The 17,452-nt window shown below is 36.6% G+C and overlaps 1 protein-coding gene across 1 annotated transcript; it reads left to right on the plus strand.

The window, feature by feature from the left end:
• The first annotated feature begins 1,039 nt into the window (after nucleotides 1–1,039).
• slc12a3 (solute carrier family 12 member 3) lies at nucleotides 1,040–16,312 on the plus strand. Its single transcript, NM_001045080.1, is given in 26 exon segments — nucleotides 1,040–1,292; nucleotides 1,426–1,551; nucleotides 3,261–3,336; nucleotides 3,524–3,619; nucleotides 3,784–3,923; nucleotides 5,373–5,483; nucleotides 5,566–5,677; nucleotides 5,808–5,938; nucleotides 6,036–6,120; nucleotides 6,246–6,400; nucleotides 8,188–8,295; nucleotides 8,392–8,515; nucleotides 8,606–8,707; nucleotides 9,041–9,196; nucleotides 9,366–9,465; nucleotides 9,608–9,719; nucleotides 12,170–12,304; nucleotides 12,433–12,539; nucleotides 12,627–12,709; nucleotides 12,792–12,875; nucleotides 13,477–13,578; nucleotides 13,654–13,765; nucleotides 14,799–14,885; nucleotides 15,001–15,136; nucleotides 15,228–15,295; nucleotides 15,423–16,312. Coding segments are annotated over 26 exon segments (3,039 nt in total). The 5' UTR covers nucleotides 1,040–1,043; the 3' UTR covers nucleotides 15,565–16,312.
• Nucleotides 16,313–17,452: the final 1,140 nt, after the last annotated feature.

Raw genomic sequence — 17,452 nt, forward strand, 5'->3', positions numbered from 1 at the left:
TATAGAAATGCATGATAAAGTAAAGTGGAACATAACTCCAGAATGATTTAAATTAAATATGAAAACAAATACGAACAGTTTGCCAGTATATTGTTATTTGGCTAGTAATGTTGAAGCATAATGATTACTCACCAAAAAAAAAAAAAAAACACAGGCTACAAAATGCATTGCAATATATACAGTATAAATTATAACTTATATAAATAATTATCTCAATTAAAGAAGCTCATTAAATGTAGAATCCACTGTTATAGAACAAGCTTTATTTCTACCACACCCTGAATAGGTTAAGGAAATTAAATAAAAAAATCTATTAAAAAACATCTAAAATCTTACATTAATTATTCTCAGTTAAATTAACATATTGGGATTAGAAGTCATTATTCAGACTATTGTAATTCAAAATATAACTATTTTTGCTGCTTGTTAAAACTACTTATTTAAAATGAGCTGAATCAGTTGAATTTTTGGAGGGACAACTTTATTGTTTCATGGTCAATCTACTTAAATTCGTAAAAACAATTCAATTAACTTAATTGATTTGTGTTGGGACAACATGAAGGAATTGTGTGGGACCCATAAATATTTTACAGTGTTTGCAAGTCTTACAAATATAGATGTGTGAGTCAAGACTGGGTCAATAGTAAAACCCCTTAGAGCCTGATTGCTATTGCTAAGCCTAATAAAAGAAAATATTCATAGCATAATCCAATAATTCTCTCAATCAAACACACTGACAACCACACAAACTGATCATGTATTGTTTCTCCTGCATGCCACAGGTCAGTTGTCCTTGAGCAGTAAAGTCAAGGATATCTGACCACAGATCTGAGTCATTACATGTCCTGATGATGTTTACAAGCCCCAGTACAAGCTGCGGGCCCTGCAGCAACAATTAGGAATTAATGACCCTCACAAAAGCTCCTGAATATAATTTCACACTAGTCATACATCCATAAGTGGTCCCTTCCGGCTCAGGTATAATAATATAACCCTTCAGCCAAAGCCCTCGCTTTTACTTGATCCAGCAGACCAATGACGGGATGAACCTCCAAAGCGCCAGAAGCCCATTTTCAGTCTCCTCGCTGAGCAATGGAGACGACCGTAAGTTCAGTTTGGGTGGATGTAGCAGTTATGACACTGACAGCGTGGCCTCACGCAGCTCTGGTGTCTTTTCTGGATATGACACGCTGGATGCACCACCGAGTTACGACTTCTACACCAACACTGAGGTTTTCGGGAGAGCCAAGAAATCCAGACCATCTCTTTTTGAGCTGCACTCCAACCCTCAGGTAGGAATGACTTACCTGTACAATATTATCATCCCAATATTGTAAGGAAAGTCAGTGATGATTCCACAACGGAAGGGACTTTTATTATTATTGTTTTTATTTGTGTGTGTGTGTGTGTGTGTGTGTGTGTCAGGATGACCCCTCTCCACCTCCCCTGTATGAGGAGTCCAGTGTGGACAAACAGAGTCCAGAGGATGAAGATGAGCCCACTGAACCACCTCCAGAACCCGCTCGCTTTGGATGGGCTCAAGGAGTCATGGTATGAGGACAAACTCAAAAAAAAGAAGATTTTTGCTGCTTGTTCAAACTACTTATTTAAAAAAGCTGAAACAACACAATTCTTTAAGTTTTTTGGGACAACTCATTTGTTTTATGTACAATCCATTTAAATTTGCAAAACTTATTAAGTTAACTTATTGGATTTGTGTTCATTATGAAGGAATTGTGAGGAACGCAGTTTTTTTACAGTGTTTAACATGATGCTTGTAGGGTCCCACTTGGTTATACAGAAATGCAATTCCAATACATTATGAATATGTATTTGCAAAGAAATGGTGCTGTTTGAGTCCCAGTTGGCATTTCTGTGTGGAGTTACATGTTCGTCTGGGTTTCCTCAGTGTGGTATAAGTAAATTAAATATACTAAATTGACCGAAGTGTTTGAGAGTGTGTGTATATGGGTGTTATGCTGGATAAGTTGGCGGTTCATTCCACTGTGGCGACCCGTCATGAACAAAGGGACTAAACTGAAGGAAACTGAATGAATGAGTCTTTCTATAGATCTAACATAACTTTTTAAAACTTTGTATAATCTTATGGTGATTTTTAGTTGATAAATTTATGTTTCTACGGTAACACTTTACAATAAGGTTCATTAGTTAATGCATTTACTAACATGAACTAATCATGAACAACACATGTACAGCATTTATTAATCATATTTGAACATTTAATAATACATTATTAACATTTAAGTCCATGCTTGTTAACATTAGTTAATGCACCATGAGTTAACAAACTAACAATTAACAACTGTATTTTCATTAACTAACGTTAATTAAAATGAATAAATACTGTAGTAAATGTATTGTTCAGTGTTTGTTCATGTTAGTAAATGCATTACTTTACAGTAACTAATGAACCTTATTGTAAAGTGTGACCTCTATTGTTTTAACAATTTAAAGCTGATAAGCCTGTTTTTGGCAATAACAATGTTATTTTGAATCTTTGTCTCACTAATCACTCTTTTCTCACATTTCTCAATTTAAAAATACTTCTCTCAATTCTGATATAATATTGATAAATAAAATTAAGATCTGTGACTTTTTAACTCATAACCGTAAGACATAAACTCATTTCTGAGATTTTGTTTTTCAAATCGTGAGACAAAAAAAAAAACAATTGCCACAAATGTGAGATGTACAAACTGTGAAGCCCTAATTGCAAGAAATTAATAAGCAATTTTGAATAAAAATATTACTTATAAAAAATTTTAAAAATGTGTTAGAATAAGTTTATAGCTCATTACTAAAATAGCATTTCTGAGAAGTAAATTCAGAATTGTGAGATAAAACAAGACATTTTACGTCAATTGCAAATAAAAAAATAGCAAGTTGCAAGTATATAATATAAACTCACACTCACATCATAGAAGAGTCTGAATCATGAGATGCATTTCTGAAAGAAAAAAAGGCAGAAATGAGATTTATAAAAGCGACAATTACCTTTAATATTAATCATCCTCTGGCAAGCTCTCATAATCTCATTTTTTTGTTGATCACTTTGCCCGAAAATAATTTTGTTTTTAAAAGAATATTTAGGCAAATTCATCCATTTTGGGTGTTTTAATTGTGTTTGTAAATGAGTAAAAAAATACAATTCTTCAAACAGCTAAGTGAAGTTAAGCAGAAATCATTTACTCGTTGTGTTACTCTGCTGGAGCATCACCGTCTTCTTGTACTCCCTGTAGATCCGCTGTATGCTGAATATCTGGGGTGTCATTCTGTACCTGAGGCTCCCCTGGATCACAGCTCAGGCAGGGATAGGTATGTCAATCTCTGTTGTTATACAGTATGTCTTGATCCCTGTTTGTGTGTTTTAGCATCAAATTCCCTCAAGACTTTTTTAGAAAACCCCTTAGGGCTGTTAAATCATATGCTGTGAGAAACTGCTGTGTGTCAGAGTTTTGTAATGCATTTTATTAAAGTGAACATGTTCCTCTTCACTTCAAAGGTCTGACTTGGATTATAATCTTGGTCTCCTCCTCTATAACGGGCATAACTGGCTTGTCCACATCGGCTATTGCTACTAATGGCAAAGTCAAAGGGGGTAATTACAGTTTAATAAATAAAGATTTGACACGTATGATTACCAAACAATATACTTAACATGATTACTGTCTTTTAAATCTCACAGTATTGTTTTTTTATGTTTAATAATGTAATAACCATCATAAATCAGCACTGAGTACCTATACTTTGTTTTTTTTCCAGGTGGAACATATTTTCTGATCTCTCGGAGTTTGGGTCCGGAACTTGGTGGCTCGATTGGGCTTATTTTCGCTTTTGCGAATGCTGTGGCTGTAGCCATGCACACAGTGGGATTTGCCGAAACGGTGCAGGTACTCATGCAGGTGGGTGATATATATACACAGGCTAATTCTGACCCATCATAATAATATGGGTATTGATTAATATGGGTATTTTTTTAGGATTGAACTATAAAGCACTGTTGAGGTGGCAGGTTATATGGATAGGGATGTAGCAACTGAAGTTTGTTTGTACACAGTGCAAACATTTTACTGAAAGTCTAATCTAATAAAAGTGTTTAACTAATAATCTAATAACATTAAATATCAAGTGTCTTAAAAATATGTGCTCATTTTATTAATTTTACAGGGTTGTTTAGTTTGTAACTAAACTGAGACCAACTATAAAAGCAGACACTGTCGCAGGAGAACCACTGAAACTTTATGCTCTGAACCACTGATTTAAATCAAAGATTTGAGTATTAAGAAAGTAGTGGTTGTTTTTAAAAGGAGACATCAGTATTCACTATAGTGTATGCCCTTGGCATTAGTATTTTTTTAAAGAGTAATAAATATACATTGAATTGTAATTACATGGCACATCGCTTTTTATGCATATTTTCTTCACATAAACCACTAAAGAGAAATTTTGAATTATCTGCTTGTTGCCTGGTTTTGAATGAAAGGGTTCAAAAAGCACTTTTTATAATGAGTTTAAACACAGTTGTGTAGCACTGTTTGTGGCCACTTTATTAGGTACACCTGTTTACACATTGTTTTATCAGCCAATCACATGGGAGCAACTCAATGCATTTAGGCGAGTAGACATGGTCAAGACGATCTGTTGCAGTTCAAACCGAGCATCAGAATAGGGAAGTAATGTGATTTCAGTGACTTTGAATGTGGCATGGTTGCTTGGTGCCAGATGGGCTGGTCTGAGTATTTCAGAAACTGCTGATCTACTGAGATTTTCACGCACAACCATCTCTAGGGTTCAGAGAATGGTTCAAAAAAATTGAAAATATCCAGTGAGCAGCAGTTCTGTGGGCGCAAATGCCTTGTTGATGCCAGAGGTCAGAGGAGAATGACCAGACTTGTTCCAGCTGATAGAAAGGCAATAACTCAAACAACCACTCGTTATAACCGCGGAACATGGGGAAAACCCGACTCATTAGAGACAATCTCTTTCTCATTAGCATAGACAGCCCTTAGTGAGAAGCAGCCGACCAGCTTTATCGTTTTGAATCTGCTGCTATGCTGACACATATGCATTTGTAGCTCCACCCTTGTTTGACAAGAACACAATCTTAATTGAATTTAAAGCGACAGTCAACAAAATGGCACCAGTCTAAAAGGGGCAGTTTCAAAGAGTTATAGAATTATATGTGTGGTATTTTGAGCTGAAACTTCGCATACACACTATAGATACATCAAACTCATTTTACATCCTGTAAAAAGGAGCATAATATGTCCCCTTTAACATAAAATGTTCATTTCTTGTTCCCTTTAATTGATTATTTCCCATGTCTGAACCATTTTTCTGATTCCTAACAGGAGACTGAGGTTAGCATGGTTGACAAGCTTAACGATATCCGCATCATCGGAGTGATCACTGTCACCTGCCTGCTGGCCATCTCAATGGCTGGAATGGAATGGGAATCCAAGGTTTGTTTCACAAAGAAAGCGATTTTAAGCAGTGTACCTAGTTATCTAGCTAAAATCAGCGTTGCTTTTGTTCCTCTCCCAGGCCCAAGTCTTGTTCTTCTTTGTCATAATGATATCCTTTGCCAGCTACATCATTGGAACCATAATACCAGCCACACCACAGAAGCAAGCCAGAGGATTTTTCAGCTACCGAGGTCAGAGTGCATTGCAGTCAATATGTTGCACAAATTTGCTAATAATAACACTCCATCCTCATTTTCTGAGTGCTAACCAGATTACGCGACCATATGTTCCTCCTAAAATGTCTCAATTTGTGCCCAATAGCTGATATTTTTGCGACAAACTTTGTGCCTGGCTGGCGTGGACCGGAGGGCAGTTTCTTTGGCATGTTTTCCATCTTCTTCCCCTCAGCTACAGGCATCCTTGCGGGGGCTAATATCTCCGGAGATCTGAAGGCAAGTTGAGCTCCAAGTCACAGTAACGTCTCTTCCAATTAAGTACATTTGCAGACCTCTCAAAGCTTTCTATTTTCACAAACAAAACTTCCTGTAGGATCCAAATGTCGCTATACCTCGTGGAACAATGCTGGCCATTTTTTGGACCACTGTGTCTTATCTTATCATCTCAGCTACCATTGGTAAGTGTGGGAGTTGTCTAACAACAAAATACCTAACCTGTTGATTTTTCTGTGCCCAAAATCACATCCAGTTACATGCACAGTGATATTAAGTCCCTGTTGGTGTGCTCTTTAATGCATTTCAGGCTCCTGTGTGGTGCGTGATGCTTCTGGTGATGTGAATGACACCATATCATCATTGACTGGGGAGTGTCTGGGAGTGGGCTGCAACTATGGCTGGAACTTTACTGACTGTATGACCAACAACACCTGCACTTATGGACTCAGCAACTATTACCAGGTGCCGCTGGAGAAACAAAAATACACACAATTGATCTTTTCTATACAGTATAACAGACAACTATGGTGCATTAATGGGAAATGCTCCTATATATTGACCCAGCCAATAATAAGTCATTTAGACAGAATAATTTAGCTTTGATTTAACATATAAAATGAATGATATTAGGAAAATAATTGGAAATATAACTAAATAAGTAAAAATATATTTATTATATATTAATATATTAATTGATTATTATTAATATCATTATTATTATTATTATCATTATTATTAATAATACTATTCGGTACACCTGTTCAACTATTATGTAGCATTCATATCTTATCAACTAATTAAATGGAAACCGCAACCTAAAATATTTGGACATGAAAACATGGTCAAGACAGTCGTTTATTTGTTTAAATTGAGCATTTGAATGAGGATCAAGGGTGATATAAATCTGTGTTTCTCAACCACGTTCCTGGAGGACCACCAACACTGCACATTTTTCATGTCTCCTCAACCAAACACACCTGATTCAGATCATCAGCTCTTTAGCAAAGAGCTGTAAGGGGCGACACAATGGCGCAGTGGATAGCACTGTTGCCTCACAGCAAGGTTGGTTTGGCCCCGTCTGGGCCAGTTGGCATTTCTGTGTGGAGTTGTGCATGTTCTCGTGGGTTTCCTCCTGGTGCTCTGTTTCCTCATAGTCCAAAGACATGCAGTACAGGTGAGTTCAATAAAAATAAAATGGCCGTAGTGTATGTGTGAGTGTAAATGCAAGAGAGTATGGGTGTTTCCCAGTGCTGGGTTGCGGCTGGAAGGCCATCCGCTGCGTAAAATGAGCAGGATAAGTTGGCGGTTCATTCTGCTGTGGCGATCCTTGATTAATAAAGGGACTAAGCCGAAAAGAAAATGAATGAATGAACAAAAGACCTGTAATGGGTGTGAGACATCCATGTAGTGTTGGTGGTCCTCCAGGATCGTGGTGGAGAGACACTGATTTAAATGACTTTTAATATGGCTGTTGTTGCCAGACAGGCTGGTTTGAATTTTTCAGAAATTGCTAGAATCTGCACACCCAACTCTAACTCTAACATAAATTTAAAAGCAATAGTCTGGAAAACAGAAAACATCCAGTGGCAGTTCTGTAGGGTAAAAGGCCTTGTTGATGCCAGAGGAGTAAACATACACCCATACACACACACAGGTCTGCTAGTCTGTTTTGACTGCTGAATCACAATCATGTCCCCTATGTGATGAATACAGTATTATTAATCAGGGTTTCCCAAACTTTTCAGCCCGCGACCCCCAAAATGACAATGCCAGTGACTTGAGACCTCCAATATCCTCTGAGGTGGTATTAAATACAGAAACCTGGCATGCAATGGTGCACACACACCAATAGACCCAAGTCTATTCTTTGTTTAATTTTTATAATGTATGTCAGTGCTGTAAACGGGCCAGAAAGTTTAACCTGCTGTTATAAAACCAATCTGCTGCATCTGACGCTATTGCTGTGTCTTTAATATAATGTAATTTCCCCAGGGGTTGCAATCCAATAGAACTAGTAACTATAAGCTACTATAGTAACTATATAGTATATAGTAACTATAAACGACTATTTTTTTCTCTTCAGTAGGTTATGGATAAAATGCAGTAACTCTTATGGTTAAATAAATAGATTTTTGGAAAACACCAGGCGACCCCCCCTTCGTTGTCCTGCAACCCCTCGGGGGGTCCCGACCCCCACTTTGATAACCACTATTATAAATGATTCATTTTTCTGTCATATTTGATTTCAGAGTATGAGCATGGTTTCTGCAGTCGCTCCTCTGATCACTGCTGGGATTTTTGGAGCCACCCTTTCCTCAGCCCTAGCCTGTCTGGTGTCCGCTCCTAAGGTTTTCCAGGTAAGGCTGTCATCTTGAACATCTTTATTCATTCCTCAATTATATCATCTTCAGTATTTTTTACTAATATCTTTTCTGATCCTCGTTGCCCTATAGTGCCTTTGCAAGGACAAACTGTATCCAGGCATTGGATTTTTCGGGAAAGGTTATGGGAAGAATAACGAACCACTAAGAAGCTACTTGCTAGCTTATATCATTGCTATATGCTTTATTCTTATTGGTAAACAACTTAAAATTTACTTGAATACTGTATTAATAAATCTGTTTCTTTTATTGAAGCAATTTCCAAATGTTGTCATTTATATTTTAGCCGAGCTGAACACCATTGCTCCCATCATTTCCAACTTTTTCCTCTGCTCCTACGCCCTCATCAACTTCAGCTGTTTCCATGCCTCAATAACTAACTCACCAGGTAAACCAATACATTAAACCAATTAGGTTAAACTAACACTTTATGATGCAGTATGTGTGTTTATTTTTTAATAGTGGCTTGTTAATGGGTTCAGTGGTGCACACAATAACCACCGCAGGCTCACTCAGTTGATATAATGACTATAACGCAAACAAATTTAGTTTTCCGGCAGTAGTTTTATATTTTTATTTCAGTCATTTGTATTCTCATAAACCAGCATGCTACAATAAACTCACAGGTCTCGAAATAGCCTTACTCATTCTGATGCTCACTCAAGCGTTCTCGTGTGTTGTGTGTGTGTGTGTGTGTGTGTGTGTGTGTGTGTGTGCGCAGGCTGGCGTCCAACTTTTCGATTTTACAGCAAGTGGTTGTCTTTGCTGGGAGCGGTAGTGTCTGTGATCATCATGTTTCTTCTGACCTGGTGGGCTGCTCTCATAGCCATTGGCATAGTCATCTTCCTGCTGGGATATGTGCTGTATAAGAAACCTGGTAAGACACCTACACTCATTAAAGCTTGTGAACACATGACTTTGACAGAAACAATTTGTTTCATGAAACTCATATTATTCCATCTAGCATTTCACCTAAACCTAAATGAGTGTAATATTGGCAGGCTGTCCCGCAGTGCTTAAGTGCATCCGTATTTTTTACATTGCAGAAGTCAACTGGGGTTCATCAATGCAAGCCAGCTCTTATAACATGGCACTGTCCCAGTGTGTGGGTCTTAATCAAGTGGAAGACCATATTAAAAATTACAGGTGGGAACAGTACTGTCCACAAATCAGATTTCCATGTTGTGGTTTATTCAGAATATTACATTCCTCTTTCTCCCTGCTTCTATTCTCACTTTTTGTCGTTTCTTTCTGTGTCCTACTTTTTTCCATCTGTTCTTTTTCTCAGGCCACAGTGTTTGGTCCTCAGTGGGCCTCCCTGTGCGCGGCCTTCCCTAGTGGATTTTATCGGTGCCTTCACCAAGAACCAAAGCCTGATGATATGCGCAAATGTCCTTGCAGTGAGTTCATGCATAGAAACATTTAATGTAAAATATACAAGAAATATATTGACTCAGTATACTCTCAGTAGCGGAAGACATCATAGCTGGGTAAACTTAGTAAGTAGTGAATGGGAGAGTACAACTAATCATTTTTTACAATCCTATTTGCTGAAATAATAAAAGAAAAACTTTACAATGGCGTTATCAAGATTTTCAGAAAAAGGAAAAAAATTGTGTGAGACTGATAACCACAGCCAGAGGAGAGAAGCCCCATAGACGCTGCATTAGAAACACCTCACATAAGCGGTACTTTTGTAATTTGACGCAAAGATACATTTATTAATGCTTTTTTAAATCAGCATATTAAAAACTTTCAAAAGATTTAAGATTATGATGACTATTAAATGCGTCATAACAGGCTTGTGAAAGGGTCCACAGCCTTATAGGCAGTGCACCAACATATAGTGTCATTACTCTTTGGGCATTCCAAGTACCTCTCCAGATCCTGTCCCACCCTCTCTCACCAACTTCATGGCTACTTACTGTCTGTCCTAACACAATAAATACAAACACCAATACCAAAAATAAATCAATCTTACAGTATTGACCTTATTCTTGACGAGCAGGAACAGCCATTGGAATGTTTTAGGCTTAAGACTTCCAGGCTCATTCACTTTCATTGATTTCTAGAGGTAAAAACATCTCGTTATGTTGCTTCATGTTGCAAAACTGACATTTTCATATTATATTATTCTGCTTTTTATGTGTAGTCGTGAACACACTTGTTTGTAGAGCGAGTAGTTTGACCGTTTTCTGCTGTTTATTATTATTAGTAATTTCTCCCTTAGGCAACTGAATGAAAAGTTCTAAAACAATCGCAAAACATAGTGCACATCCATACTGTACACCAGTGGTCACCAAAATTGTTCCTTGAGGGCCAGTGTCCTGCAGATTTTTGCTCCAACCCTAATCAAACACACCTGAACTAGCTAGTCAAGCTCTTACTTGGTATACTTGAAACATCCAGGCAGGTGTTTTGAGGCAAGTTGGAGCTAAACTCAGCAGGGACACCGGCCCTCCAGGACCAGGATTGGTGACCCCTGCTGTACACTATGGTCAATATATATAAATATATATGTTTTATTATGGCAGATCATTTAGCTGTGATAACCCCTGGTAAACCAGGGAATAAGCTGAAGGAAAATGAATGCCATTAATAAAATTAATGCTTTAATATATATATATGAGCAATATCCCACAAGCAGCAATGTGATGTGGCTGTATTTTGGCACTGGTGGGAGGCATGCACAGCTTCATGCCGTAGTGTCCCACAAGTGACGATATACAGGCACATCGCCCTGTGTTATTGCATTTATGCAACAGTTTGATGGCATAATCGTGTATAAATAAAAGAAAAGCAAAAACGGAGAGTCTAAAAATCCTTTTGAATGAGGAAATAATTTCTTCTGCCATGTATTCACATCTGCAGAAACCGTTACTACTTCACAAACATTACTTTAGAGTTGGTATTTGAATGATTCTCTTGCATAATGTCTAAAGTGATGACAACAGAGGTGATTTTGCTCACATTTTAAGATTATGAGACTAAACAGCATGAAATGTCATCCGTTTACAGAAATATCTACCAGTATTTCTCTGTTGCAATCGGGACATCATAATAATTAACCCCAAAAAAGCCAAAGCAGCGCAAAAACTACCAGATTGCTGTCGTGTTTGCGATAAGGAAAAATGCTAAACACATGCAAGCATTTCTTCTTTCTTTCTTTTTACTGAACTAGTCTGCAGTAACGAAAGCAGAAGACTCATTAGAAACAAACAGATGGCCAGCTAAAAAGTAACTCAGGGTTATACGAAGAGTGGCCAATACAAAATACATACATTGCAAATATGTGAGTCCCATCTCACACCCAACACACTACAATTACTATGGTGTAAATCAAGCACGACAACATACAAAAAAGAGATATCGACTTAGAAAGTCACTTGCCAGTTTTATAATGTTTTGATCAGCTGTAGTTTAAAATTACGCTGGGTTCTGTCCTCTAGGGCTTATTATGCAGTCTCTGTCGCCATCTTGTGGATGAACAACGTCAATCTTTTTGCTCTGTTCAATGACAGGCTAATGGCCGCCGATGTGCTGTCTCTCAGAAATTATGTTTAAAAATAAGCACTATCCTTGTAAATATTTATTAAAATATTTATAATTATTTATTTAGCTTTATATATATATATATATATATATATATATATATATATATATATATATATATATATATATATATATATATATATATATATATATGTATCATCAAAGAAGATACATTGCTCATTTTGCTTCTTTTTTTGTGTATTTTTATAGTTATATCTTTATCGCTACAATTCATCTCTATAACTATATTTCTTTGTAATATCAATGTCCTCTTTGACTGATTGTGTGTTGTTGACAGAGTGGACCCTCGCCTGGCACCGCAGACTCCATGAGCAGTACTCATTTAAAATGGTTAAACAATCGGAAGATAAAGTCCTTCTACCACACCGTAGTGGCTGATGATCTTCGTACCGGCGTACAGATGTTGCTGCAGGTCACCCATGCCCCATAACGCACTACACTCATACTCCAACCTCCAACCTTACTTTACTTTTTACCTTCTGATGAAGCTGCATCACCAAAACCAATCTGGTCATTCTGTTTATGATGTTTCTATTATAGAGTACGGGTTTGGGTCGGATGAAGCCTAACGTCTTAGTGATGGGATATAAAAAGAACTGGCGTAAAGTTCAACCAGGCATTATTGAAAACTACGTTGGAATTTTGCAGTATGTATCCCACATAATTTCATGTTCCTTCAATGTTCAGTTCTGGTTTTCAAAGTCAAGGTTTGTGATCGTTCCATATATTTTCAGTGATGCATTTGACCTGCAATATGGTGTTTGTGTTCTTCGAATGAAGGAGGGTCTTGACATAACTCGAACAATCCAAGCTCAAGGTACAGAAACTCCCATTCTACAATTTGTTTACGTTTTTTAATGTAGTTAATTGCTTATTTTGAAATTTCTTTTGTGCTGTAGTGAATCTAGGATTTGAAACATCTACTGAACAAGGACTTGACACAAACTCAACAGCTCCTACATCGCCCACAATTGAAGCATCATGTGTGTATTAAAAGTCTTTAAAAATTTTTTAAAAACTATTATTAATTACTCACCCTTCGATTCTCGTTCATCTTTAGATCACAATTTATGATATTTAGATGAAATTCGAGAGCTCGCTCATCTTCCATAGACAGTAACAATCCTGAGATGTTCAAAGTCCAGAAAGCAAAAAAATTTTCAGAACATTCCACGTGACTTCAGTATAGATCAACGCTGAAATGTCAAAATTAATATTCTCAATATCGATATCATAGGTACTTACAAAATATTGTAAATAAGTATTTAATAATTACAGAGAGCTTTTAAAAAATATTCACATTGTATGTTCAGAGGTGTGCTCAAAAGTAGATTTGGTTCTTTTTTGGACTTATGTATAGGGACCGTTCCTATCTACAGAGATTGAGGGAGTTCACAATTTGTGTTTCGAAGATGAACGATGAAGATGAAGGTTTCTGGGGTTTGAAATAACATGGGTTGAGTAATTAATAACACAATTTTTCTGTGAACTTAAATACTTTAAATACTAAATTCATCAATTCTTAATTAAATTTATTATTGACCATTGATGTCTTTGCTAAAACATTAGTCTCCTGTGTTGCAGTGGATCCTGAGACTCTAATGGCCCTGACGCAGCCCAGCACTTTATTTCAGACTAGACAAGGAAAGAAGACCATTGATGTGTATTGGCTTTCCGATGATGGCGGTGAGATTAGTAGATACACAAATAATGTGTTTTTTTAATGAGTTGCATGCCAATTTTTATTGAATGTATTGTCAGGTTTGACACTATTGATCCCTTACCTCTTGACCCGTAAGAAGCGCTGGGGAAGATGCAAAGTGAGGGTGTTTGTTGGAGGTGAAGCTCAACAGATTGAAGAACAGAAAAAGGAGTATGTACAGACTTATTTGTGATATTACTGTTTGTGTAAAATGTAATAATAAACTGTCCATGTTGCAAACATACACACACCTAATAAAGTGGCCGGTGAGTGTATATTGCATGTAAATATAGTTTAACATTCAAAAGTTTGGAATTAGTTAAGTTTTTAGTTATTTTGTTACTAAGTCTACATTAACTATATGTTATTACAAATATAGTAAGACAAGGATTATTTAAAAAATATTAATAAAAATGAAAACCACTAGTTTACTCCTGATGACAAAAGTAAAAAAAGAAATATTCATTCATTCATTTTCTTGTCGGCTTAGTCCCTTTATTAATCTGGGGTCACCACAGCGTAATGAACCGCCAACTTATCCAGCAAGTTTTTACGCAGCGGATGCCCTTCCAGCCTCAACCCATCTCTGGAAAACATCCACACACACATTCACACACGCACACTCATACACTACGGACAATTTAGCCTACCCAATTCACCTGTACCGCATGACTTTGTACTTTGGGGGAAACCGGAGCACCCGGAGGAAACCCACGCGAAGGCAGGGAGAACATGCAAACTCCACACAGAAACGCCAACTGAGCCGAGGTTCGAACCAGCGACCTTCTTGCTTTGAGGCGACAGCACTACCTACTGTGCCACTGCCTCCCAAAAAAATAAAAATAAAATAAATATATATATATATATATATATATTTTTTTTTTCACTTTTATTATATAATATATATATTTTCACTTTTTCAACAGAATGTGACTTTGAAAAAGCATATTTCTTTTTGTCAAATATTTTCTCAAATTTGCATTAATGTATATTGTTAAATTGTTACTCAAATTTATTATGTAATATAATACAAAATATTGATTATACATTGTTGTTTATTACATTTATTTATATATAAATAGTAATCTACAAATAATTTAATCGATAATTATTTGTTATTTTATTAATCTAATAATTCTAACAATATGAATTTCAATGTTCCTCAATAAATTATTAGTCATTGCTTGCATTTGTCATTCAACAGGCTCAAAGGTCTGATCAGCAGGTTCCGTCTGGGTTTCAAGGATATTCAAGTTCTTCCAGACATCAATGGAGCTCCGCAGTCTGAACAGTACGGTTTCATTCATTCCATTCTTCTAGCAACTATCTGCACTGACCTATTCAACTAAAGGAGAAAGTATTTCTATTAAACTAAATGTATTTCTGTTTCCAAATGACTGAATCAGCATTAGAAAGTTTGAAGACTTCATAGCTCCGTATAGAGTAAGCTCAGTCCAAAAGGACGGCCAAGAAGCCGATGAGGCAACAAAGGAATTCTCCTGGATGGTGTCTGATGAGGAAATGGAGACGTTTAAAGCTAAGGTCATTTGGTTCAATTTGAGTTTTAAAAATGCTTTCTTGGTAATCCATAGGTCATATTTTTAGTCAACTTTTTTGCTCTGTGTTTGTGTAGTCTCTTCGACAGATCCGGCTGAATGAAGTTATTCAAGATTACTCGAGAGATGCTGCACTGATCGTTGTGTGAGTGGTTTTTCTAAATCATATAGTGCCATTATGTAATTTACATTACATAAAAACTACAGGGATCAACTAGCTTTGTGCGTGTGGCTTTCTGACCTGTCAGTTTTCTGTATATTTTGTTTGGCAGGACAATGCCGGTGGGGCGAAGAGGGTCATGTCCTAGTCCTCTTTACATGGCTTGGCTAGAGATTGTGTCGCGTGATCTTCGACCCCCAGTTCTTCTTGTCCGAGGCAATCAGGAGAATGTGCTGACGCAATACTGCCAGTGATCGCCACCTTTTCCTGACAAAAACATTTACACATGTATAGCAGATGAAAAAAACTAGTCAATCACCTGTTAAACTGACGAGAGATGCTTTCATTTTGTTTCATACTTGTCTTGTTGTTTATAGGGTGCTTGTCTGAATTGGTTTAACCTTTTATTACCTTATTACTGTGAATATTACTCACTTTCTCCATATGCAAGAATTCAGACTAGACTATTCAAACTATTTCCTCCTAAAACCACAAATTAACTGTTGTTTAAATCACTTGAATCAATGATATTGATTATTGTAATGCAATGATTGAACAGTTTGCATATGTATAGACTTTTCTCTGTTTAATGAGATCTTTTATAATATAATGTACATTTAAGAAACTACTTATGTATGGAATCTGTCAACTATAAGACTCGTTTTATTTTGCTTGAGTAAACTTGACGTAAAATGTGTTGTCTTGTTGAAATGGTGTGTTAAAACTGTGTGTGGCTGACCTAAATAACCATTTAAACAGAAAGCAGACATTTTGTGTTCTCAAACTAGCAATTTTTCCACTTTTAATCTTTCTTTTAACGTTTTGTTAGATAACTGGTGATGTTTCACAGTGAAGCAGGATTTAGGGGAGACGATGCAGGCAAAAACATGAATCTCTTAAATGAATCTGTCATTTTGAGATTTTGTTTATTGTTTTTCAGTCTTTTGTTGCACTCTGTTCATTTGTGTGTGGATTTCAAATAAAATACATATTTGTAGAGACTGTTCTCTCAAAATGATAATTTTTTTCTGTTGGGCTGAGCCATAAATCTCCCCTTCAGCAGGACTTACATACACCGAACACTACAGTTTTATTCATACAATCCGCACAAAAGTTGTGTCACCTATCCATGTTTTAGGGACAACATAACAACTTGACTTCTAGTTGATTTGATCATGTGGTATTAGAAGTGGCTTATATGAAAGGCAAAGGCCTCTAGATTACGCTTATTTTACCAAAATAAAATATGATCATGCCTTGATTTTTAATTATTTAATTAGGACAGTAAAGTCTGACTTTGCTCAAAAGTCTTGTCACTTAACAGAAATAATGTACAGTACAGAATATAAAGTCATGCTGCAGTAAAAAAAAGCATTAATATTGTGTATGACTCACATGAGCTTGAAGGACTGCATCCATACATCTCAGCAATCACTCAAATAACTTTTTTATAAAGTCTGGAATGGCAAAGAAAGCGTTCTTGATGGACTCCCAGAGTTCATCAAGATTCTTTAGATTTCTCTTCAGTGTCTCCTCCATTTTACCCCAAACATGCTTAATAATGTTCATTTCTGGTGACTGGGCTGGCCAGTCCTGGATCACCTTGACCTTCAATCCTGGAACACCTTCAGGAACTTTGATGTGGAGGCTGAAGTATGAGGAGTGTTATATCCTGATGAAGAATTTGCCCTCTCCTGTGGTTTGTAATGTAATGGGCAGCACAAATGTCTTGATACCTCAGGCTGTTGTTGTTGCCATCTACTCTGCAGATCTCTCACACACTCCCGATACTGAATGTAACCTCAAACCTGGACTTTTACTTCACCAAACTTGACTGATTTTTGTGAGAATCTTGGGTCAATGCGGGTTACCATAGTTCTTCTGCAATATTTGTGATGATTGGAATGCAGTTCAACAGATGATTCACCAGAAAAATCTACCTTCTGCTACTTTTCCAAATGATCAACTAGAAGTCAAGTTATAATTTGTTGCTCTCTCAACTTGGATCTACAACAATTCTTTTGTCAGGCGGTGTATCTAAATTCTAAAGGTTTTTACAGATGGATCTTGATACATAATTCTGGATACAACGGTATACTCCAAAAGAATTTTGAAAAACCTATTTGTTTTTATGGCTGTTCC

This window comes from Danio rerio, chromosome 18 (genome assembly GCF_052040795.2).
Source record: "Danio rerio strain M-AB ecotype USA chromosome 18, GRCz13ab, whole genome shotgun sequence".
Taxonomy (NCBI): Eukaryota; Metazoa; Chordata; class Actinopteri; order Cypriniformes; family Danionidae; genus Danio; species Danio rerio.